General features: G+C 36.4%; 2 protein-coding genes across 9 annotated transcripts in view; one reads left to right on the top strand and one right to left on the bottom strand.

Annotated features, from left to right (window-relative positions):
• ZGRF1 (zinc finger GRF-type containing 1) overlaps positions 1–4,291 on the bottom strand; it is a gene marked incomplete at its 3' end in the record, with an annotated part of 72,748 nt that extends 68,457 nt beyond the window's left edge. Inside the window, exons 1-2 of the mRNA XM_079712626.1 lie at positions 4,232–4,291; positions 787–876 (exon numbers count right to left, since the gene is read on the bottom strand). Coding sequence (XP_079568752.1) covers positions 787–807 — 21 coding nt within the window. The 5' untranslated portion in view covers positions 808–876; positions 4,232–4,291. The remainder of the gene's footprint in view (positions 1–786; positions 877–4,231) is intronic.
• A 372-nt stretch (positions 4,292–4,663) lies between these two features.
• On the top strand, positions 4,664–24,189 carry LARP7 (La ribonucleoprotein 7, transcriptional regulator). Of its 8 annotated transcripts, none has more exons than XM_079698465.1 (13): positions 4,664–4,816; positions 10,678–10,888; positions 11,375–11,475; positions 11,548–11,631; positions 11,757–11,921; positions 12,000–12,093; positions 12,173–12,517; positions 12,599–12,743; positions 14,637–14,788; positions 15,586–15,704; positions 19,088–19,247; positions 19,497–19,588; positions 24,039–24,189. In XM_079698465.1, the coding sequence occupies exons 2-13, from the start codon at positions 10,687–10,689 to the stop codon at positions 24,117–24,119; spliced, it is 1,740 nt and encodes a 579-aa protein (XP_079554591.1). In that variant the 5' UTR covers positions 4,664–4,816; positions 10,678–10,686; the 3' UTR covers positions 24,120–24,189. The 8 variants fall into 8 exon arrangements, with proteins under 8 accessions (XP_079554591.1, XP_079554589.1, XP_079554593.1 ...); XM_079698463.1 differs by having other exon boundaries at positions 4,665–4,816; positions 10,685–10,888; positions 12,170–12,517; XM_079698467.1 differs by having other exon boundaries at positions 4,665–4,816; positions 12,170–12,517; positions 15,586–15,641; positions 24,039–24,188.
• Positions 24,190–24,233: the final 44 nt, after the last annotated feature.

Here is a 24,233-nt window from a genome sequence, read left to right as displayed (position 1 = left end):
CTGGTGGCGCAGTGGTTGAGAGTCCGCCTGCCGATGCAGGGGACACGGGTTCGTGCCCCGGTCTGGGAAGATCCCACATGCCGTGGAGCGGCTGGGCCCGTGAGCCATGGCCGCTGGGCCTGTGCGTCCGGAGCCTGTGCTCCGCAACGGGAGAGGCCACAACAGTGAGAGGCCCACATAACGCAAAAAAAAAAAAAAAAAAAAAAAAAAGGGATTTGCAAAAAATGCATAGCACTGCTACTCTTTACAATATGTTTCTGTTATTGTTTTGGGGCCATAAACTTTTCATTAAAAATGTAATCTATGTTAAATGTAATGGGCTTATTATTTTTAATGAATTAATAAACATTTTAAAAATTTCCATTCTAATATGAAAGACAGCAATAGATATAAGCCCCATAATCAAAAATTCTTTGGGGTCCTCAATAACTTTTAAGAGTATAAAAGGGCAGGTTAAGAACCACTAATCTAGAAGAGGCATGCCAGTCCTTCAAGAGAAAGAAATTATTTCCTAGTCCCAAACTTCCAAAGAATTTGTTCCAAAGGACTTTGTATAACCAATGTGTACGGTTGCCAGACACAATATAGGGCATTATTTGGGACATACATACTTATACTAAAAAATTATCCACTGTTTATCTGAAATTCAAATTTAACTGAGTGTCCTTCTTTCAGGTTTCAGGTTTTTTTTTTTTTTTTAGGTTTTTTTGCTAAATCTGGCAAGACATTTGTGAAACATGGAAAGAAGGAAGAAAAAAGGAAAGAGTGAAAACTGATAAGACTTACAATAAATGCTTGGCTTTCCATTGTTTCTTCTGAAATTATATATAGTCAGATCCAGAAAATAATCAGTGATCATTCAACAATTTATATCACCTAAAATGAAAAATGACAAAGAATATTCAACCCTGATGAACAGAGTAAGTATCAAATACAATTTTTCCCCCACAAACTCTTGACCAGAGAGAGGCATCTAAGCGTCCTGAGACTATGTAACTAACAAGGCAAACACAGGTATAGGGAATTCCCTGAAGCTCCAGTGGTCAGGACTCCACGCTTTCACTGACGAGGGCCCGGCTTCAATCCCTGGTCAGGAAACTAAGATCCCACAAGCCATGTGGCACGTCCAAAAAAAAAAAAAAAACCCCACAGGTGAAATCAAATTATCTGCCACTGAGGACACGATAGAATAGTGACACTACAGTGTGGAAAAAGAATTTGCCAAGTAAAGAGAAAACCAAGTAAAATATATAAAATAATTAGTAGGCTGCAAACATTTTTCCAGCTGCCATAATATGTATCAGAAAATATGATTCTTCCCTTCCCCCCAAGCTTGATTCTTTACAGAAAAAGCTGCAATTTTTAAAATTTTCTGAATTGCTACCATCACCACAAGATGGCCCCCTTGCACTTCAAATTTTTCATTTTACATTTTAAAGTCAATATAACACAGTATCTAAGACCAAATATACATTATAATACCTCTCCAAGGAAAAACCTTTCCAATATCATTGCAGTGAGTACTGTAGTTATCCTACGCTATTGGATAAAATTGTTACTGTGGACAAATTTGGAAATCTAAAATCAGAGGGTGAATTGAAGAAGTAAATAGAGATGCCAAAGAAAATTATTATTATTATTATTTTTTTTTTTTTTGCGGTACGCGGGTCTCTCACTGTTGTGGCCTCTCCCGTTGCAGAGCACAGGCTCCAGACGCGCAGGCTCAGCGGCCATGGCTCACAGACCCAGCCGCTCCACGGCATGTGGGATCTTCCCGCACCGGGGCAGGAACCCGCGTCCCCTGCATCGGCAGGCGGACTCTCAACCACTGCGCCACCAGGGAAGCCCCAAGAAGGTTATTTTTAACCACTGCCTTAGGTCCCTGGGCCAACAGCATTAGCATCACCTGGGAACCAGTTAGAAATGCAAATTCTTAGGTCTTGACCTATTAAATTATAAAGTCTGGGGTTGGGGCTGGATAGCCTGTAATTTAACAAGCCCTGCAGGTGATAGTGATACATGCTCAAATTTGAAACCCAGACGGATTCAATAAAGCTATAATTTGCTATTCTGGATTAAATTAAATCATCCTATATACATATAAAATATATAAAAACAGGCCACCTACATATTATTTATAAATCACATATATTTGTACTTACTGTGTGCCAGACATTGTGCTAGGCCGAGATACTAAACTGAACAAAATACTATTCCTAGTCTCAAGGAATTTTCAGTATAGCAGGGTAATAAATGGTAATTACAATAAAATGTGTCAGGAATAAGCACAGGAGAGGCACCCAACTCGGTCTAGGGTATCAAACAAGGTTTACTGAAAGACATAATATCTAAGCTGTAAACTGCAATAATCATTAACCAAGGAAAAATGCCAGGGAAGGTATTTCCAAATAGGAATCAACATGTCCAAAAGCCTGTGGAAGACACAGCAAGGCATAATCAAGGAACTCTAGTACAATCAAGTGTAAGATAGTGAGTTGTGAGAGATAACACTGAAAAAGTGAGCAATAACAGGATTCAAGGGGCCTTCTGTTTTATGCTAAGTTATCTGGACTTTCTATAAAAACAGTAGGAGGCCAAGGTAGGATTTTAAGAATAAGATTACATAATGTGACTTGGCTTTTACAAAGATTGCTCTGGCTGCCAAATGGAGAAAGGGTGTGGCAAGGGGTACGCAAATGAGATGTGAATACTTGCCCCACGACACAGTGCACAGGACAGGACCCAGACCTACAGAGGCACTGCGTTTCAGAAATACAACTCCCATATCCGATATCCCTCCCCTGCAGCCCACGGGATTGCTAGATGCCCAATGAATGCCAAGAAGATAATAGAGAGGTCCAGAGAAATACATCATTCACTGCTGCTTTTATAGCAACTTGCTTCTAGCCACTGAATGGGTTAGACATCCTATACATGTAGGTAAGACTACATGGTGTCAAAACAATGCTTGGCATGTGGCAGTTGTTAACATTAGGTCCCTTTAATAACAGTTGTTATTTACTCAGTGCAATTATATGCTAGACACTGTTAAAATGCTTTAAATGTTCACACCTTATGGTATAGATACTATTTTTTATATTCATTTTACAAAAAAGGAAACTGAAGTGTATAATAGGTATGTAATCTGCCTAAGATCATGAAGTAAATAAATGGCAGATTCAGAATTCAAAATTAAGTAGTCTAAATTATGGTGCTCATATTCACAAAAACTACATTATGTGACTATTTGTTGAACACCTACTGTATCAGGCCGGAATGGGACTAGATACTTTACATATATTTATCAGTCTCATAATCCTAAAAAGTAGTTATTACCATCACAATTTACATATTAGAAATCCAGTATTTACTAATTTAGGATTGCTTATATGCTATTTACAAATTGCAAAATAAAATTTCCCATTGTTTTCCTAAATTAGAAATATTACTTGTTTAAAATTTAAAAGGAACTGAGGAGGTCCAAACTCATATATGTGGTAAGCTAGTTTATAGGACTAGACATCGAAAAAAAAAAAAAGGCTAACTGGATCTTAAAATATTTAGAAGAAGCCCTAATTCCCACATTCAAAGGTGAGTCAACACCCCTTTCTTACAATTAAACAGGAAAAACGTTTTTAGCGAAAAGCATCATATATTTCAGTGAGGTGCAAAGATAAAAAACTTTCTGAAAGTATTCATCCATATCTCTAAAACAATTCAAGTGTTGACCCACCTCTAGTGGGTGAAAGCTTAATGTGCAAATAAGTTTTTGGCATGGAGACCCCAGATGTTGTGATACTTAAGTACAGAAATACATGCATATCTTCACACATACATTATTGTGCTGCTTTATAGACTTATGTATAAAATTCTGTGTTATCACTAAAATATGAGATATTTTCTGTTAAGTACGACAAGATATTTTTGGTCCTTTTCTTTTGGAACAAGCAAGATCTTTCGAATCCCTAAATGATTCACAGATTTAAAAGTTTAAGAGTCACGAACCCGATAGCTTTTTAAGAAAGCATCCAGTCCAGATAACCAAAAGAAGCTCATATTTCATTTGCCAAAGTTTAATTACCATGATTCTGTGTAACCAAATGACAGTGGAGAATTGACCCTTTGTCAGTCCTAAAAACAAAGAGCAAAACCACCTCTGGTTCTCACACGTATGTGGGAACTGCAAAGCAAGGGCTGGGAAAGGCGGTGAAGAGGAGACACCAATTCTTACAAGTTGTCCGAGAACCCTGTGATCCAATCCGGGTTCCACACGGCTTCCTTACCGGTCCGCTTCTGGCGGAGCAAATTCCTTCGTCCAGTCGCGCCAAAATCAGTAACACCACCTCTCGCTCAAAACTCCAGCCTAACCCTCCTTACTCCCCGGAAACTCCGTGAAACAGCTCACTTCACCCATCTATTGCACAAAATCCATTTTCGAACGTTTCCCGCGAAAAGCCGTAACGTCATCCACTCGCGACCACACCACATCAAGCTCCAATATTTAGCCCGCCCACCACCGCTCCGGCGAGAACCGCCGTTTTCAAACCGCCGTTTTCAAACCGCCAATCAAATTCTTTATCGTCTGCGAGCCTCCGTAGCGGCCGCCTTCTCCGATGTCCCGCCCCGCACGCTGAGGCAGCCCACGCCTGTGACGTAAACGACGGACGCACAGTCGCTGGGCCTGTCTTTTCCGAGGCGTACGGAAGAACGCTGTCGCTCCTCCTATGACGCGAAAACAACTACGACTTTAAGGATCGGGAGACGGGAAGGACTGAAGGACGCAGTCTCTGGCCCTGTATTTTGGGAATTAGACGGAGTAAGTTCTAAGTGGACTATAGGGTCGCCCAGGTTGGGTGAGGTCTGAATCCTCTCAGTTCTTTTTTATGCAGCCCATTCTATCATCTGTCCTTCTCACCCCGCCCCCTCCCATCAACCCATCAGTTCGCTTGTCCTAGTGCTCTGTGCGCACGCGCAAAAGTCCTCCGGCAGCCCTTGTAGTTCCCAATTTTCAGTGATTGGGGGCGCGTGTTGTCCGGTGTTGGAAGGTTCGGGGCCGTCCAGCGTTTGGCGGCTTCCGTGCGGAAGGACGGGTACCGAGAGGGGCAGTAGTCAAAAGTGAAATTGCTTTACTTCACAGGTTCGAGTTTTGCTGGCTAAAAGCGAATGTGAGGACTTGTATTTTAAAATTAAGTCATTTTCTTTCTCAGAACTTTAGTCCTTGTCATTCAGAGAGCTGAAAATCCAGTTATGGAAGGAACAAATAATAAGCGTTAAATAGTGTACCGAGTACGTTAATAGACTTACTTAAGGGAAAACAGATGAGGAGGGATTACGGGAGATGTGGTAGTGGAAGGCTAGAAAGAGTAAGGTGCCATTTAACCTGGGCCTTGAAAATTGTATAGGAGTTTATAAGGCAAGGAAGACGAGAAGACTCATTTAAAGCCAAGGCTCAAGAGACAAGAAAGTGTTTGGGTACTGCTGAATAGTCAGCTGTGACTAGAACAATGGTTCTTAACCTTTTGGGCACACCATTTCCTTTTAAAACATTATTTTAAAGCTGTGGATGAGCATCCCAGGAAAATGCATGTACGTGTCAAAACATTTTGCTACAACTTTTTCTAAGAAAAATTGTGGAAGACGTTGAAATGGCCTATATATATATTCACACACACATATATGTGGTGTCTTGTCTAGCTCACTGTTCCAGGTTATCTCTGCCTTTCATTGTCATTGAGCTATTTTACAATTGTGTAAGTTGTAGAAAACAATAATGGAAATCAGTCTTGCAATTATTGCCTTGATTAGTATTGCAGTCTATTTTAACAAATTCATTTGAACATTCCTGATTGCTTGTACTTGTGCGTGTCTAATTTTTGAGTTCTCCTTTGAAAAGGAGTTTTTGAGTAACTCCTTTTAACCAGGAGTTTAAAACTCCTGGTTTTTAACACTTGACTAGTTCCCTGGTTAATTGCTTAAATAAAATCTTTGACACGTGTTCATTTTATATATGTAGAAGAGTCATGATTTCACCTTTTCTTTAAAATTTATCTTTTGAAAATTTCATGGGATTCACAAGAATTCTTGAAATCCATCGCAAATTCCATGGACTTCAGATTAAGGATTTCTGAGTCAGAACATAGAGTGCATGGTAACAGGTTGCAAGAAGGTCTACTAAAAGGTAGGCAGTGTGGGAGTCAAGCATACCTGAGCTTACTTCTTACCCAGCTAGCTTTAGCCAAATCACTTAATCTTTGAACCTTTGTAAAAATAAGTTAAAAGAACCTAGAGGGATTATGAGGATTTAAAACAATGTATGTAAAGTAACTGGCATTGTTACACAGTAACTTTTATTTGTTTAAAGCCCATGAAACCAGTTCATTCATTTAACAATTTTTTAAAACTACAGATTATGTTACTAGAAGGTACTGAGGAGTTTCTAATGTTGAAAGTTTTAATGTCACAGTCAGAAAATTAGATCTGTGTTTTAGACAAGTTACACAGCTTCTGTGAAAGATGGATGACTTCTAGAACAATTTATAAACTAGTTCCATATTGTAGTGACAGTAGTTGTGGACAACACTGGATGGAGATAAGAGCCATTCCAAAGGTTGAATTGATAGGACTTAATAACAGATTGGTAAATGATAAAATGATAATAAATAATAATGCTTACATATTATTGAGTGTGTGCTATATAGCAGCAATGGGAAGTGGTTTATTTATTTTGATTAATTCTTACAACTCTTATTATGCAGGTATAATTTTTATTCACATTTTATAGACCATAGATGAGGTAACTTGCTCAAAATCCATACAGCTAGTAAATAGCTTGATTGGTTAACTAAGTGGAATATGTCATCCTTAAATAAAATGAGGATGGTGAGAAGAACAGTCATGGGTAGGAAAGATAATAAGTTTGATTTGGAATGTATGGAATGACAGCACACATATTTGTTATCATAGGTTATCATAGGACATTGAGAAAGTAAACTATGAAGATCAAAATTGTAACAGAAGTACTGCCATGTAACTTCCTGATCTTCTGCAACCATTGTGTAGGGAAGCTAACTTGTACCATGGCTTGTTATTTCCTGTTTAATTCATGTCTTCCCCTAAAGTGAAGGTATATTTGATTATCTATAGAATATATTTTTAAGATTGAAAATTGCAGATGAGTGTTATTCACACTAGGCAAGATTTTCTGAAGTAAATTCTCCAAGCCACAAAAAAATCTTTAGGAGAAAGAAAGAAGGAGAGTATCTGGGCTGAGATATGAGAATGATGGGAAGAGTCTGATTTCTGGGAGAATTGTGACTTTCTGTGCTTATGCAGTTCTGTCCACTATTTCCTTAGATGGTGGCTTTGATAATGCAAAGAAATGGGAGAGCTGGTAGTCTGCCCTCTATAATTTGTGGTTTTTTCAGAAGGGAAAGTTAGCGTGGATCCTGCTGTAGTGACAGTCATACCCTACATTTGTATTTTGTTTACAATTCTACCCCCTAACAAAATAACTTGAAATGCTTAACACTTTACAGTTTATTAGATCCTTTTAGATATATTATTTAACTATTCAACAAATGCTGAGGTTGTGATCAGACTGAAGTCTCTACCTTCATAGTGTTTATATTATAGTGAGGCAGACAGGCAATAGAATTATAATTCCAGGTAGGGCTAGGAGGATACAAGTGTAGTAAGTGGTGACTGAGGGGGCGGGTAGGGTTAAGGTTGGCCGGGAGGGGATATTTTAGATTGGGTGAAAGAGAAAGCCTCTTTGAGAAAGTGACATTTGCAGAGACCTGAATGAACCAGGAAGTAATCCTTGCAGGTGTGGCAGGGAAGTTAGAGAGCAACAGGAGCCTTGAGATGGGAATGGCCTTAGCTTGTTTAAAAAGGAGCAAAAAGATCGTGTGTTGTGGTTGGAATGAGCACCCTGGAAGAAGTTGCAAGTGATGAAGTTAGAGTGAGATCCCCAGGCCAGATGAAATAGGGCCTATAGGCCACAGTAAGGATTTCGGATTCTATTCTGAGTGTGATAAGAAACCTGTAGAGGATTTTGTTCAAGAGATTGACATTTTATTTACATATTTAAATGATTATTCCAGCTGCTATCTGGAGAATTAATGATAATGGAAGAAGAGTAGAAGCAAGCAGATGTTAGGGTGTGTTTGCAGAAGTTCAGGCAAGACACCGTGATAGCTTGGAACAGGTGCTTGTGATGGAAGAAATAAGAAAGATTCATATTCAGTATGTATTTCGAAAAGGTAGAGCTAACAAATGCTAATTAATTGGCTGTGGGGTGTGAGGAAAGAAGAATTAAGAAGGATTTCAGTGTTTTTGCCCTCTCAGCAATTTTGTCACAGGTGTTTTCTGAGGTGGGGAAAACTAGGCAAAAAATAGGTTTGTTAAAATTAGAGTTCAATTTCTGCCAATTTAAGCTTGAGATACACAAGAAGTAAACAAGTGAAGAGGTCAAATGGACAGTTCCATGTTGGAAGGGGGAGCTAATGGGAAAAGTCAGGGAGAAGATAGATTTGTGAAACATCAGCATAGAGCCAAGGAGCTTAAAGCCAGATGCCCTCTGAAAGGAGGTCTGTGTAGATAAGAAGGGGGCTCAGGACTGAATGCAATCCTAGGCAGCATGTAAAGGTAGAGCAGAGTAGGAGGGTCCAGAAAAGGAAATTGAGAAGAATACACCTGGAAGCTAAAGGAAGAAAATGTTTTCAGTGAGGGAGTTACCAACTGAGGTCCGGTAGACAGTGGAGATAATTGTTTTCAGTTTTATTAGAAAGGTGGAAAGGAAAGCCTGACAGGATGGGTTGGAGTGGGAGTACAAGGTGAGGACTGTGGTTATGCAGCACTGAATGACACCTGATTGTCTTTCTAATGATTAATTCTGACACATTCCTCCATTTTATGAGTTATGCTAGCATCATCTAAATAAATACTTCATTACTTGTATATTTAAAAAATTGGTGCTTAGCCAATCAGCAGAAGCCTATTCTAAAAATACCAGAATACTCTCCTATTGACTTTGGTGAGAATGCACATTTACTTGGAGATTGAAGTGAAATGCATTAATGGCTTTGTACCCTCTTACTGGATGTCACTTTGAACCACTATTTCTGTTGCTGTCTGCAGCATCACTGCTGCAGTGACAGATTCTAGCTGACAGTCAGACTCAGGAGACACAAATAGGCTTTAATCTAATACTGTGTTTACTGAGCTTTAAAGGATACAAGGCAGAAGATACAGTAGGGACAGAATCTTCAACTCATCTGGAGGCCTAGCCCCAGCATTTACCCAAGTCCACTGCTTCCCCTGCCCCCAGCCCCCCCATCTACAGTAGACAAGTATGGCTTCCACAGATAAAGGCAAACGGTGTTTTGGGTCACCTTGATATGTAAAAGCTTTAGCCCTTTTGCCCACCAATCTATTGTGTCATTCTGGTCACAGCCTTAAGGACTGCATACCAACTAATAGCAGCTCCCAACCCAGTGTGACAGAGGAGACAGATGAAACTCTCCCCATTTGTCTCAATGCTCCTGTTTCAAAAAAAAAAAACATGTTATGGGAGACTGAGGTTATTCTTATGCAAGGCTGCATCACCCCAGGCCTCATGTTAAGCCTTTGCTCATCTACTCATTTTTGTGTGCATACCTTTAGTGATTCAACTAAGATGACACAATTCATTCAACGAATTTTTGAATGAGTACTGTGTACCAGGGACTGGGGGTTCACCAGTAACCAAGAGACAAAAATCTGATTTCATCAATCTTACATTCTAGGAAGGAAAAAGAATAAACAAATGTATAGTAATATTAGAAGGTTGTAAGTGCAATAGAAAAAAGACTGGAGAGATACAGTATCTGTCCAGAACTTTGCAGTTTTAAATAGGGTTATGGGAGATCTCACTGAGGTGACATTTGAACAAGACTTCAGCAAGTGAGGAAGCAAGCCATGTTATCTAGGGGATAATTTTAGAGAGAGTAGCAAGATCAAAAATCCCTCAGTTGAGTTTGCCAGATGGGTTGTACCTACAGCTAGAAAAGCAGCATGGCTGGAGCGGAGGGAGCAAAGAGGCATACACAGTGACTTGCGGAATGAGGGGGTTGAAAGTTGCTGCCCAAGAAATAAACACTGGGACAGGAAGGTCACCTGAAAAAGAGATGGTGGATTCTGTGACTTACCAGTTGAATTCTGCTTCTAGTAAACAAATTAACATTTTTAAAAATCAAGAATCAATTTTTATTTCATTAGAAGTTGTATTTTAAAATGCGAATAACTTTTTTGAGGTTTTTCAAAACGAAGAATGTTTCAGTTCCTAACGTTATACTTTGAGATATAAATGTAGACATATATTATACTAGGATAATCTGGGTCGCAGTTTAAGACATAAAATACTGAAGCTATGCTCCATAACACAGGAGGTAAATTATTTTAAAAGTAAAAACAAGGCCAAATGAGAAGTGAACGAGAAAGAACTAAAAAAAAAAAAATTAAACACTGAAGGCCAATGAAAGTCTCCTGAGCTGATGGTGAAAATGTCTGAAGTGTTCCCCTGAAGTTTGTTCTCTGCCAGTCAAATTTGAGTCCATTTCCCTTCAGACAAAGGCTAAACTAAACATTTTTTCTGTATTACTAATTACTTGTACTGAGTTGATATTTACCTTTTCCCAGTTGACAGGAATGGAAACTGAAAGTGGAAATCAAGAAAAGGCACTGGAAGAGGAAAACACTGAAAAGAAAAAAGAAGTAGAAAAAAAGAAAAGGTCTCGGGTAAAACAGGTGCTTGCGGATATTGCAAAGCAGGTGGACTTCTGGTTTGGAGATGCAAATCTTCACAAAGATAGATTTCTTCGAGAGCAGATAGAAAAATCTAGAGATGGATGTAAGTTTGCTTCAGTGTATAATTGAACTAGTTTTAAGAGGTGTATCTACTTCTAAGATAGTGTATGTAATTCTATAATGTAGTGTATATAGCATCAAATACACTACGCTTGTGTAATGTGTATAATTTTAGGAGAACTATTGTAGATCACTTTTTATAGCCTTTATATTTTTAAAGACTCACTAGGCCTCTAGCAACTTCAAAGCAGATGAACATTTACCACGTATGTTTATTTGAGAATGCATAGAGGTATGTGCAGGATTCAGACAGAAAGGCATTTTACCTAGTCCGCATTTCAAAGCCTTTGACTAGTTTTGAAGGGAAGTTGTATCAGTTTTCTGTTATGAATGTATAACCGTGACCAGTAGGGCTGTGCCTAACTTAAGGGGAAGATTAAATTCATCCCAAGTACCATTTATCCTGCTGGTTTATTTTTTAATGTTTTCTTTTTAATTATATTTATTCACTTTAACTTGTTTTCATTAGACGTTGATATATCACTTCTTGTGTCATTCAACAAAATGAAAAAATTGACCACTGATGGAAAGTTAATAGCCAGAGCACTGAAAAATTCAGCTGTTGTAGAGGTAAGAATAGTTACAACTTATTATGTCACATAATATTGTATTAGTGTATTAACCTTATGTACTGTTTTAAAGCTGGATTTAGAAGGCACCAGAATCAGGAGAAAAAAGCCTCTGGGTGAAAGACCAAAGGATGAGGATGAGCGGACTGTATATGTGGTAAGCCATTTTTCTGGAAAAGCTCAGAAGTGTCGTCCCCAAAAAACAAACATTTTAATATTCAGTTAAGTAAAAATTTATTTAGATTTAACATTTTATTTAATATTGCTTCTAATTTATCATAGGAATTACTTCCCAAAAATGTTAATCACAGCTGGATTGAAAGAGTATTTGGGAAATGTGGCAATGTTGTTTATATAAGTATACCACATTATAAGTCTACTGGAGATCCAAAGGGATTTGCCTTTGTGGAATTTGAAACAAAAGAACAAGCAGCAAAAGCTATTGAGGTAGGTCCAGAACCTAAAAGAAAGGAAAAGAAAATTACCAACTGTTTTAAATAGTAACAAAATTTTATTTCATTTCAGTTTCTTAATAACCCACCAGAGGAAGCACCAAGAAAACCTGGTATATTTCCCAAGACAGTGAAAAACAAGCCCATTCCTGCCCTTAGAGTAGCTGGTGAGTTATTAAATATTTTTAAAGTAGATGTAGTTGAAGTAAAACAATAAATAATAAAAAGGTAAAATTGTTACAGAAGAAAAGAAAAAGAAAAAGAAAAAGAAAGGCCGAATGAAGAAAGACGACAGTATCCAGACCAAAGAGTCAAATATGGACACAAGCAAGGAAAGCGTCTGTAAAAAAAGATCGAGGACCACATCTGAGGGCTCTGAGGTAGAGGTTACTGAACCCCAAAAGCCACCCACAAAGAAGAAGAAAAAACGAGAAAGAACTGAAGTATCCAGCTTACCTTCAGGCAAAACAGGGAAGAGAAAGAGAAGTAGCTCTGAAGATGCAGATTACCTAACTCCCAAATCAAAACTTAAAAAAGTGGCTCAGAAAGACAACATTAAAAAAGAAGCTTCAGAAGTTTGTAAAGAAAAAGGTATTTCTAACTTTCAGCTTACGATTCGATAAATAAGGTTCTTTTTTTCTTAACTCACGTCTTTATTGTTATTTAATTTAGAATTAGAAGTCTCTACCGAAGAGGAAAAAGACACTGGAGATATAAAAGATGGATCCCTCTTGAAAGCAAAAAGAAAGCATAAGAAAAAACATAAAGAGAGGCATAAAATGGGAGAAGAAGTTATACCATTACGAGTACTATCAAAGTAAGTCAGCGGTACAAATTATATTGTTGGCAGTTGACACACTCCATCACCATTGCTAAAGTGCAATTCCAATTTGTATTGAACAGAGTTGCATATTAGCAACAGTAATGGCCTGAAGCCATGATCTGCAGACAAGTTGCTATAACACGATTGGGGTTTAAAAAGGAACCACCGCACTAAAACATGGAAGCACTTATTTTTTATCAAGTCACAGCAAGTGCCTCCATGTTAAAGTAGAGGGTGTTCCTTAATAGATTTAGAAGTACAGCTTTAATGTACCATAGACTGGCCATTCAGTTAAGTACTCCTGAAGTTTTCTTGGAAGTTAAAATGAAAAAGGAAGACTTACCATCACTAAAACATGGAAGCACTTACTTTTTTAGTTTCAAAGCAAGTACATCCACGTTTAAGTGGTGGGGAGCCCAGTCTTGGGAAGAAAAATAAAAATCATGAATGTCCTTTGACCTGTAAAGGAAATTGAGAAAATAATCTGGGATCAGAACAAACGCGTCAGTTTGGACCTGTCCGACAAAGGTCTATTAAGTTAAGTAAAATTTCATCGTAAGGATTATATATTTTTATCCTTTATTCAAAATTAAACAAGCAATGCTGTATTTTCATTATTTTATTTTCAGAGCTTCATTAGTAGCCAGTTTCGACAATTTATCCTATAAAAATAGATCTGAATCCTTGAAAGTGTCGGTTTGGGGACACCTCCACTGAAACATGGAAGCACTTACTTTTGTTTTACACAGCAGGTACCTCCATGTTAAAGCAAAGGGGATCCCCTTGGCTTCTGTAAATTAGAAAGGTTGCCATCTCAAATCCGGAGGCATAATTTGGATTCACTTCTACTAAAACATGGAAGCACTTACTATTTTAAAAGTCACAGAAAGTACTTCCATGTTAAAGTTAAAGGGAGTCCATCTACTCAAGGGGTGAGAGATAAGTAGAAGAAAGCAAATGGCATACCTTTTAGAAGAGAGTTTTTCTTAACCTTCCTGGATTACTTTCCAAAGAATCCAGTTTTCCTCTTGGAGGGTTAAAAGGCAAGGACTTTGGGTACTTCTATTTATACTATTCTTAACTCCTGAATTCCTTTTGCCTTTTTATCTCAGAGAATCATTACAAGAGCCCTTTGTTATTCTAATGTATCAGCTCTCAGGGAATGTATGGTCCTGGGTGGGTCTGGATACTTTTTTTTTTTTTTGAAGTATACAGATGTCAATGTTAACAGCTAAAACCATTACCACAGATATTCTCCTCTTTAACAAAAAAAAAAAAAAAAAAAAAATCCCCTATCTGCTTGTTTGATGGCATAGATTAGGGTAACAATGAGTGCTCCTGCAGAGCCTGGCGAGGCATTGTGTTTCTATCTGGAGGAGCTCTAGCTGTTTGAAGAAACATCTTACACGTTAAATGTATGTAAATAAATAAATTGCTTCCATGGGGTGTTTTTTTCTTCTTAGAAATTCCTTTTGATTCAAGTAAATACTAAGGAATGTTGTCTCTCAAATTGGAAGCAGTTTAACAAATGTTTAAATTTTAATTTCTCATTTTTTCCCCAGAGTTGACTGACTTTTCTAGTAAATGTTACTAGTTAATTAATTCAATACTTTTAGTTTCATCAATTCAAATATTTGAAACATACTCAAGAATTGAATCAGCAAATATAAAACATTTAATCTGAATGTTGGGGCAAAGGGAACCCCCCTTTGCTTGTTTGCCAGATGGACTTAAAACTCAGGAAATAATTTGAGTGTAAGTGTTTAAAGAAAGAAAGGTTGGGAGGAGGAGTGATTGTAAGTCACTGAATGTCTGTATTAGATAACTTACTTTTTATTTAATGATCTGTTGTCACTATTTTAAAAGTACAGTGTTTTTTCATTACAGGACCGAATGGCTGGATTTGAAAAAAGAGTATTTAGCACTGCAAAAAGCTAGCATGGCTTCTTTAAAAAAAACAATATCCCAAATAAAATCAGAGTCAGAAATAGAAACAAACCATGGAGTACCTACTAAGTCCGAAATGAAAAATGAAAAAAGTAAGCATCACTATGACAGTTTTTGTAGCATTGTATTGTACTTACACTAAATGTACTTTCTGAGTTATTATATGATAAACTTTAGTTTTAAAAACTTGATTATACAGTGGTTGTTATTAGAACAATTACTGATTTGTCAAGTTGTCCAGACGTGTGATTTATTCTTAACATAAGAATATTTGAAGGGTTCATTTTAAACAGAATCTTTTTTAATCATATAAGTTTTCTCTACAGTTTTCATTATTAATCAAATTTAGTAATTGAGTGCCTAGTTTGAGTTGAGCAGGTTTGTAGAAACAAAGAAGATAATTTCTCACCTGACATGTTATTCCTTGGTATTAACCACAAGCAGGAACAAATTAAAACAAGATTTTTGTGAAAACTTCAATATTAGGATATATTTTAAATTCCTGTAAGTTGAAAATATAAATTTCACATTTGAATTGTAATTTATATACAATATTCTTATATATTATCCTGTGCCTGTTTATTTCTTCACTGAGTAAAGCGCTTTGTTACTTGGTTCATTGAAAAGGAGCTTTTTTTTTTTTTTTAAGGTTTTACAAGTGCTCTTCTAATGGTAAAAGTTTGCATTTACAATAATAAAGGTTTTTCTATTTTACTTCATGGTAATCTGCAATAAATAGTATAACTTACAACATAATGACTTTGAGTAAGTTTAAATTAATTATTTAAATCAGGCTGAGAAATCATTATTGTTATTCTAAAGTGGGCCTCCTAAGGGTTAAATTATTAAGTGTAAGAGATTTATTTCTGGTCTTTTTCTTTTCAAACAGCAGACAGCGAAGAGGGTGGTCCCCAGGAGAAGGTTAATGCAGCAGGACCACAGTTTGTGAGTGGTGTGATTGTGAAGATCCTTAGCACTGAGCCTTTACCTGGCAGGAAACAAGTCAGGGTAATGCTTTTGAATCCCCAGGATAGTTTTTTCTCTTTCCTCTAAAAAACTCCCCCATGTGAAGGTGTTTTGAATGTGGAAAATGAAGCAAATCAAATTAGAATTTGTTCTCTTGTGGTAAACTGCTTACTGGTTTTGATTCCATAATAACCCTTAAGTTTGACTTGAAGCAAATTCTAAAGACTGAAATTCCTCACTGGATCAAATTTACAGTGAACATAGTTTAATCCATTTATAGGAAAAGTGCAATTTGTGCTTATTTTTATTGGTGCCCTTAATGGTGGTTGTATAGTTGGATGAGTAAACCATACTATATAGTTATTATAACTAATAGAGTAGATAAAGTAAAATGTTTCCCAGTATTCATTTTTTAGGGGACTTCCTCTGTTTTCAGAAAAATCTAGAGAAACTAGATTTTAGGAAAATACTTAGTGCTAAAACTTTTTAAAATATTTAATCAACATTAGAGTTGGTTTAAAATTGTTTTTAAAATAAAATTGTAATTATCTGCCGTTGTCTGGTTTGGAGCAAACTAGAGAATTTGTAATTTGTTTTCATTAGAGCTCTTAGCTTTCAATAGATTCCTAAAAGATTTTGTGACTTAAAACAAGTCAGAACTATTTTGGAATAAAAGGGATAATATGCATATTTTTCACTTACCATGGGCTTAGTTTATTTTTGTCTGTTAGTGAATCCTCTTGGGAATTGAATTTTTTTTCCTGAAAGGCAGGGTTTTTTTTGGAGAAAAGAACCTTTAAAATTTTTATTTTTAAAAAATTTTGGTATTTTTAATCCATGCTATTTTAAAAATTTGCAACAATTACAGAAAAGTGTAAACTATTTTGCAAAGCTCCAAAAATTTTACATGCATATGCAAATAAATCTTTATTTCTACACAATTTACACTTTAAATTGCTATTCATACGGTACTAGTCTTCTTTTTTCACTTTATAAAGTTATCTTCTACAGCATTTTGTACCAGCACAGCAATATTTCTTTCTTATTCACATATTCCTTTGAGTGGGAGTACCCTATTTTATTTACTTTAAACCTTGTCACCCATTTAGGTAAGACGCTTTCTTTTTAAACTATATAACATGTTCTGTAACATAGCAAATATATTTAAAATTCTTATACTGACATCAGCACCATGTAGTATATTGTTTTGCTTTTGCATAGACTCTTAGCAGTCACATTTTTTGACTTGCATAACCATTAAGGTTGCTCATTGTAACCATCTGTAAGCAGTCTTCATCTCAAACCCTATCCCCTAAAATCCTGTAGCTGTCACTAACACGTAAATTTAGATTCTCATTACAGTATTAATGAAGAACCTGGTCAATCCCAAATTGGTATTACCAGCTTGCATTTCAACGTTTGGTCACAGTATAGACTTTCAAATAAGAAGGATAAAAAATTGAGGATGTAAACGCTGTTGTGGTTAGTCAGATTGAAGAAGATTTAACAGAAAAATTACACAAAGTTTGTTATTTGGAATGACTGACATAGGTTTAAATATATTTATCAAATAGCTTTTATTATCTAAATAGTAATTATGTCAATTACAGATTCTTCATTTATGATCACCAAAATCGTAAAATAACTGCATTAACCAAGTTAGTAATTACTTACATTTTGCTGGAACAAAAACTGAGCTACGATTGTTACTGCTGTCTGTGACTTGCCCATGTGATTACCAGGTTAATTTGTCATTCTAAGAAGGGTTTTAAATCTGGAGATTAGCCTGACATTATAATGGATATTTAGTAAATATCTTTTGAATTGTAGTAATCTAATCTGTCTGATAAATTAATTATAAAATTCTCACTACTACCAATGAATACATTAAAATTTCATCACTTCAAACCATAGTTTCTTGCTTTGTGTCTAAATTTAATACTGATTAGATAGAGAAATGGGAAGAATCAGCAGGTACATTTCTCTCCAGTTCTCTTAATTTTTTTTCATTGAATTAGCATACATTTATTAAGAGCCTATTTTGTGATAGGCAGTGTTTTAAGTGTTGGGATGAATTAAGATTTAGTCCCTGGCTTGTACATAAACACAGGTTTTTACTACTTTATAAACTTTTCTTATGAAAAAATATTTCCAGGTATTGCTCAGTTCTTTTTGTAAGTCATACTTTAAAAATCCAATGTCTAAAAGTAATCTAGGGAATTCTCTGGCGGTTCACTAGTTAGGACTCCGCGCTCTCACTGCCGAGGGCCCAGGTTCAATCCCTGGTTGGGGAACTAAGATCCCACAAGCTGCATGGCGGGGCCAAAGAAAATAATAAATGTTTTAAAATAAATAAATAAAAGTAATCTAAATTAGTTGTGCCTTGAAATTTTGGGTTAAAACTAAAGGAGGTGAGGTGGGTAAGACTTTTTTCCCCCAGTTGGGAACCTTCAGTTATTTCTTTAGCTTTATGAATGGAAGTTGATGAATTAAGAATTAGTGTAACATTCCTGCATAATTGCATTGCATACACTGTAGAACCTGCTGTGAAAAAAAAAAAAGACTAGGAATGCAGGAATCTTGTTAATTTGCCCTCACAGCAGGCCGTATAGGTAAAACTTTTCCTTGCTGTGTGACTCAACTTGTTTAGAAGAGGTTGCTTAGGTATTTTTATCAGAGAATAAAAGCTCTTGAGCTATCTGTATTTCCATAGACTACTTGGGAAGTACTTTGTATATTCCTTGAAACTTTTTTCACAAGTGGTTATAAAAAGTTTACCTATATTTTAAGTCATAAGTGATTTGGTACAGGTGAGTGGAAACACACCTTCTTCCTTAATCCCTTTTCGATTTTGTTTGTTTTTAATTTTACTCTTTAACTACACCCAGACTTGGAAACCTTCTTCTGAATTTGGGGTTGTATTTCTACATTCCGCTCTACAAATCTCTTTTCCTTATGCAATATTCCCATTCCAGTTAAGATTTTAAGGATGCTGTTGAAGGAAGGAAGGTTATTATTAGAGTTGATGTTAAATTGGTTCTCAACTTTGTCCAAGTCACTTTTTAAGAGCATTCGTTTTGGGTGGGGGGAGGTTTCTTTCTCTTTTTCTTTTCCGGTTTTTTGTTTTTTTTTTTTTTTTGGTTTTTGGGCGCACCATGTGGCTTATGGGAACTTAGTTCTCTGACCAGGGATTGAACCTGGGCCCTCAGCAGAGAGAGCACAGAGTCCTAACCACTGGACCACCAGGAAATTCCCCATTTGTATATATTTTAGAAGAAATGTTTGATATAGGATAGTTTCTCCTCATTTTAAATGACATATAGCTCAATTTTATAATAGATTCTAGTACAACCGTTGGAATAATTTTAGAATTATATTGAAACATTTTTATTATTTATTTTAAGCCTTTCTTAACTCTAACGCAGGATACTTTGGCAGTAATCTCAGAAGTTGTTTATGTCGATTTGCTGGAAGGAGATACAGAATGCCATGCTAGATTTAAAACTCCTGAGGATGCTCAAGCAGTAATAAATGCATATACGGAAATTAAAAAGAAACACTGCTGGAAACTAGAGATTCTTTCTGGTAAAACTTTATAGAACATTCTTTTTTAACAATTCTTATTATGGGGTGATTGTTTTATAATTTCTGAGTTTGGCTAATGAAACTACGTTGTTGGGGTTTTTTGGTACTATAATATGTATAAAGTAGCATTAAATAAAATCAGACTATTCTGGTTCTGTTGTTGACAATACAAAGCCTTGAATATGTTTCCTCATCTGTATCCTTATGATAAGCATTTTTGTGGGTTTTTTTGTTCTGCTTTTTTTTAAGGTGACCATGAACAGAGGTATTGGCAGAAGATTTTGGTAGATAGGCAGGCCAAACTTAATCAGCCTCGTGAAAAGAAAAGAGGCACTGAGAAGGTAATCAATTCATATTTGTTTTTTTTATTTCTCTAGCTTTTGAAATATATGAAATTAGAATTATTTTCCACACAAGGGTACATAATTTTATCTTTTTTTAAAAAGAAAATAGTGATGTAATTTAAATTTCTGGCTGCTTTCATTTATGGCTTTGTGGTGAATGATTATTTAAAGATTGTCTTAATGGTAAAAAACACAATGTATTTAGATTGTACTTTTTAAAAATATGAGCCTCCACAGATAAGATTGAGAGACTATGCATAACATTCCCTGTAGCAACGGTAAGCTTTATTCCTTTTTCTCTAGACTAGCTGACAAGTGAAAGAAACAAGCTTAAATAAGTACACTAGGGCTTCCCTGGTGGCGCAGTGGTTGAGAATCTGCCTGCCAATGCAGGGGAGACAGGTTCGAGCCCTGGTCTGGAAAGATCCCACATGCCGCAGAGCAACTAGGCCTGTGAGCCGCAATTACTGAGCCTGCGCGTCTGGAGCCTGTGCTCCGCAAGAAGAGTGGCCGCGATAGTGAGAGGCCCGCGCACCGCGATGAAGAGTGGCCCCCACTTGCCACAACTAGACAAAGCCCTTGCACAGAAACGAAGACCCAACACAGCCAAAAATAAATTAAAAAAATAAAAAAAATAAAAAGTACACTAAATAATTTAAAGCAAGCCTCTCTTTCAATAATTTTATTTTAAATGACACTAAATTTATCAGATATTGTTGCTAGTAAGCTGTCTAGTTTATTCTTTTAAAACATTATTATACATGTAAAGGTTAGAACATCTTAAAGTGCTTAGAAGAATAAAATAGGGCACATAATAACTGTGCCCTATTATGTGCACATAATAATAGTAATATTACTAATATCAATTTTTTAATGTATATTGTAAAAATAGGTAAAATATGGAAAGATGTACGTACATCCTTTTATGATTGATTAACACTTGAAAGGTCATACCTCCTGTGTTCTAGGTTTGTTGCTTTAGGGTCCTATTTATAAAATTCTTTTTATTTTTTTAATTGGAAAATTAAGTTTTTTTCATCAGCGTTAGATAGCCTAGGATTCATTGGAATTTAAGATGATTTAGGAGGAGGTTTTCTACTGGTCTTTGTTAATTCTGTTTCTGTGAATGTGGACTGAATTTGCTGAGATGGGGAGGCCTCCCTTCTTAAGGACTTTTTCAGGTCCATGAGGTGTTAATTTCAAAGCCTGCTTGAGAGTATTTAAATGTTAAAATCATTAATCCAGAACTGACAACTGAAATGAAATCATTTTGTTAAATAATACTTATCCTTCTAATTGGTGTGAAATTTCATTTAAATTGTATATATTTTTAAAACTAGAAATCAGAAAGCTTGTTTTTCAGAAAGATTCCATCTCCACAAATTAAATTTGAGACAAGGAAATAAACATTGACTTAGGGAATTTTATAAATTGGGTTGGAAAGCAGTGAGTAGTTCTATCATTGGGAGAGTTCTCCTTTACCTGTTACACCATCAGGTTTATCATACACATGATTTGTGTGATAAACATCTGAAAGTATAGAATCCTAGCTTAAGCTATGGATGTAACTAGTTTGCTCATATCATGAAATGAAAAAAAGGTACCACACAGAGAAGCTTCTCAGAGGAGAGGGGGTTAGGCCATAATTTAGTTTACTTCTTTGTTAATTTATTTAATTAATATTTTTGGTGCCAGTTTGTGTTAGCCACTGTTCTAGAAACTGAGTATATAGCTGTGAGTAACAAAATCCCCTTCTTTGTTGAGTCTTAGAGCTAATATATTAATAGGTCAGATGATGACATGTGCTGTACAGAAAACTCAAAAGTATAATGGGATACATGAGATGAGATTGTCTGGGAAGTTCTCTCTGCAAAGGTGACAGTAGAGGAGACCTTAGGGAAGTGAGCAAGCAAGCCAGGAAAATTTAGATGCACAGGGCTTCCCTGGTGGCGCAGTGGTTGAGAGTCCGCCTGCCGATGCAGGGGACACAGGTTCATGCCCCGGTCTGGGAAGATCCCACATGCCGCGGAGCGGCTAGGCCCGTGAGCCATGGCCGCTGAGCCTGCGTGTCCGGAGCCTGTGCTCCGCAACGGGAGAGGCCACAACAGTGAGAGGCCCGCGTACCGCAAAAAAAAAAAAATTTAGATGCACAGCTTTCCAGTCGGAGGCAACAGAAAGTGCAGAGGCCTTGGGACTTCCCTGGTTGTCCAGTGATAAAGAATCTGCCTTCCAATGCAGGGGACCAAGGGTTTGATCCCTCGTCGGAGAACTAAGATCCCACATGCCATGGGGCAACCACAAGCTCGTGCGCCACAACTACTGAACCTGCCGCTTCAACTAGAGGGCCCGAGTACCACAAACTACAGAGCCCATGCGCTCTGGAGCCTGCATGCCACAACTAGAGAGAAAAATACCCACATGCCACAACAAGAGAGAAGCCCACGTGCCGCAACTAAGAACCGACGCAGCCAAAAATATAAATAAATAAAAATATTTTTTAAAAAAGAAAAAGAAGAAAGTGCAGAGGCCTTGAAAGGAGATTGTGAGACTAGGAGGACAGTGTAGCTGAAGTACTGGAAGGAAGCATGTTAGTAATGGAAATTAAGTATTTTAGAAAAAGTTAGCAGCCAAAAATGTAGCATAAATACCTCACTGACATGCCAGCCTACTGTTTCCACAGTTAACATTATACTTGGTCCATAATTGAGTGAAAGAAAAGCACTAATAAAAAATCCTGGTTCTTATTTTCACATTGTGGAGGAGAAGGCTACTGGGGACACTTTCCTGAGCTCTGGTCAGTTTACACAGAATTAAAAGACAATTGGTAGAAATATTTTATTTTCTATGTATGATACTTTTACCCATAAAAATCAAGTACAGGTAAGTTAAATTAAGACCTCTGACAAAAGATCAGTAAGATGAAGGAAAGATCTGCCAAAAGGGGTCTGATTCATTCTACCCAGACCAAATCTTTGTAGTGTACCCTATCACTTTGAGCATGTTGGTAAAATTAGATAACAGGTACTAGAGACACAGTAAGGCTTTTCTCATTTCTCTTTAGCTTTTAAAACATATTTGAATTTTTTAATGTTTTTATCAAAATGTTCTTTCCTTTACAAAGTACTGATAGGTCAGATATTAAGCAGGTATAGGTAGAATTCATAAAATTTGTGAAGAGCATATCGGTGTGACAGTTTTAAACACTTACATTTTGACTCACTTCACTGATAAAAAGGCTTTTAGTTTAATCTGAAAGTGATTTCCTGCCAGTGGCCACTTATCACCAGTTTAAGTAAACTATTTTAATGAATACTCATTAGAATCTGTGTTTTTAAGAGAATAAAATTTTCATTTCCTCCAAAGCTAAATAAGATACCTTAAGTTTTTTTTATCAAGAAAGCTTCTGGAATATATAGGTATTTTAAATGTTCTTCTGCATTCCACATAATTTCATTTGCCTTCTTTAAAATTTTCAAGTATTTATATAAGGGTGTAATTAATAAGTACTCTTAATAGCAGTTTCTTATTTGGAATATTTTTTAAATTTGTAAGCAAACCTTTGTGTAGCACTCAGCCCAAAATATGCTGTCTCATTCAAATAATATATGAATTTTCAAGCACAATATAATTATTAAAGACCACACATCATTTAAGAAGTGTCTTGATAAATAATACTCAGGCCCAAAGGGCTATGAAACAACAAATGTTGGTCCTTAAGCCTCCTAAAATGTCAAAAAAATTACCAGCGTGGAATGTTTTTTTTTTTTCCTAATTTTATATTGGAGCATAATTGATTAACAATGTTGTGTTACTTTCAGGTGTACAGCACAGTGATTCAGTTATACATATACATGTATCTATTCTTTTTCAAATTCTTTTCCCATTTAGTTTATTACAGAATATTGAGGAGTGTTCCCTGTGCTGTATAGTAGGTCCTTGTTGGTGGAATGGTTGTTTTTATTTATTTATTTATTTTGCAGTACGTGGGCCTCTCACTGCTGTGGCCTCTCCCATTGCGGAGCACAGGCTCTGCACACGCAGGCTCAGTGGCCATGGCTCACGGGCCCAGCTGCTCCGCGGCATGTGGGATCCCCCCGGACCAGGGCACGAACCCGTGTCCCCTGCATCGGCAGGTGGACCCTCAACCACTGCACCACCAGGGAAGCCCTGGAATGGTTATTTTTAATTGAAAATTTTTTTAGTAATCTGGAACTAAAATGAGAGGATCTTAGGTAATTCAGAGATTTAATATCTATTTAATAAGCCATAATCTAGACAGTTCTCTCTGTAACTGATTTGATCTAAGCTTAATTATCTCATTTGTTTTCTTCTTCCCCTTTTTAAGAAGTTTTATTCAAGCTAATACTTATGAGATTTTTCTAGTCGTAATTATCTTTCTCTTTTTAGGTATCCAGTACATTCTAATTTCTGATTTCTTTCTCTGTAGTTAATCACCAAAGCCGAAAAGATCAGACTCGAGAAGACTCAACAAGCAAGTAAACACATTAGATTTTCTGAATATGATTGAAAAAAACATTTTGGTTCACCTCTTAAGATTTCACTGGATGCTAGAGCTATTCTTAGGGAATTCTTTTTTTTTTTTTTTTTTTTTTACGGTAGTAATGTGTAATGAATGTTTTTC

This window comes from Hyperoodon ampullatus (assembly GCF_949752795.1).
Source record: "Hyperoodon ampullatus genome assembly, chromosome: 1".
NCBI classification, from domain to species: domain Eukaryota; kingdom Metazoa; phylum Chordata; class Mammalia; order Artiodactyla; family Ziphiidae; genus Hyperoodon; species Hyperoodon ampullatus.
This window is presented reverse-complemented; position numbering and strand designations above follow the sequence as displayed.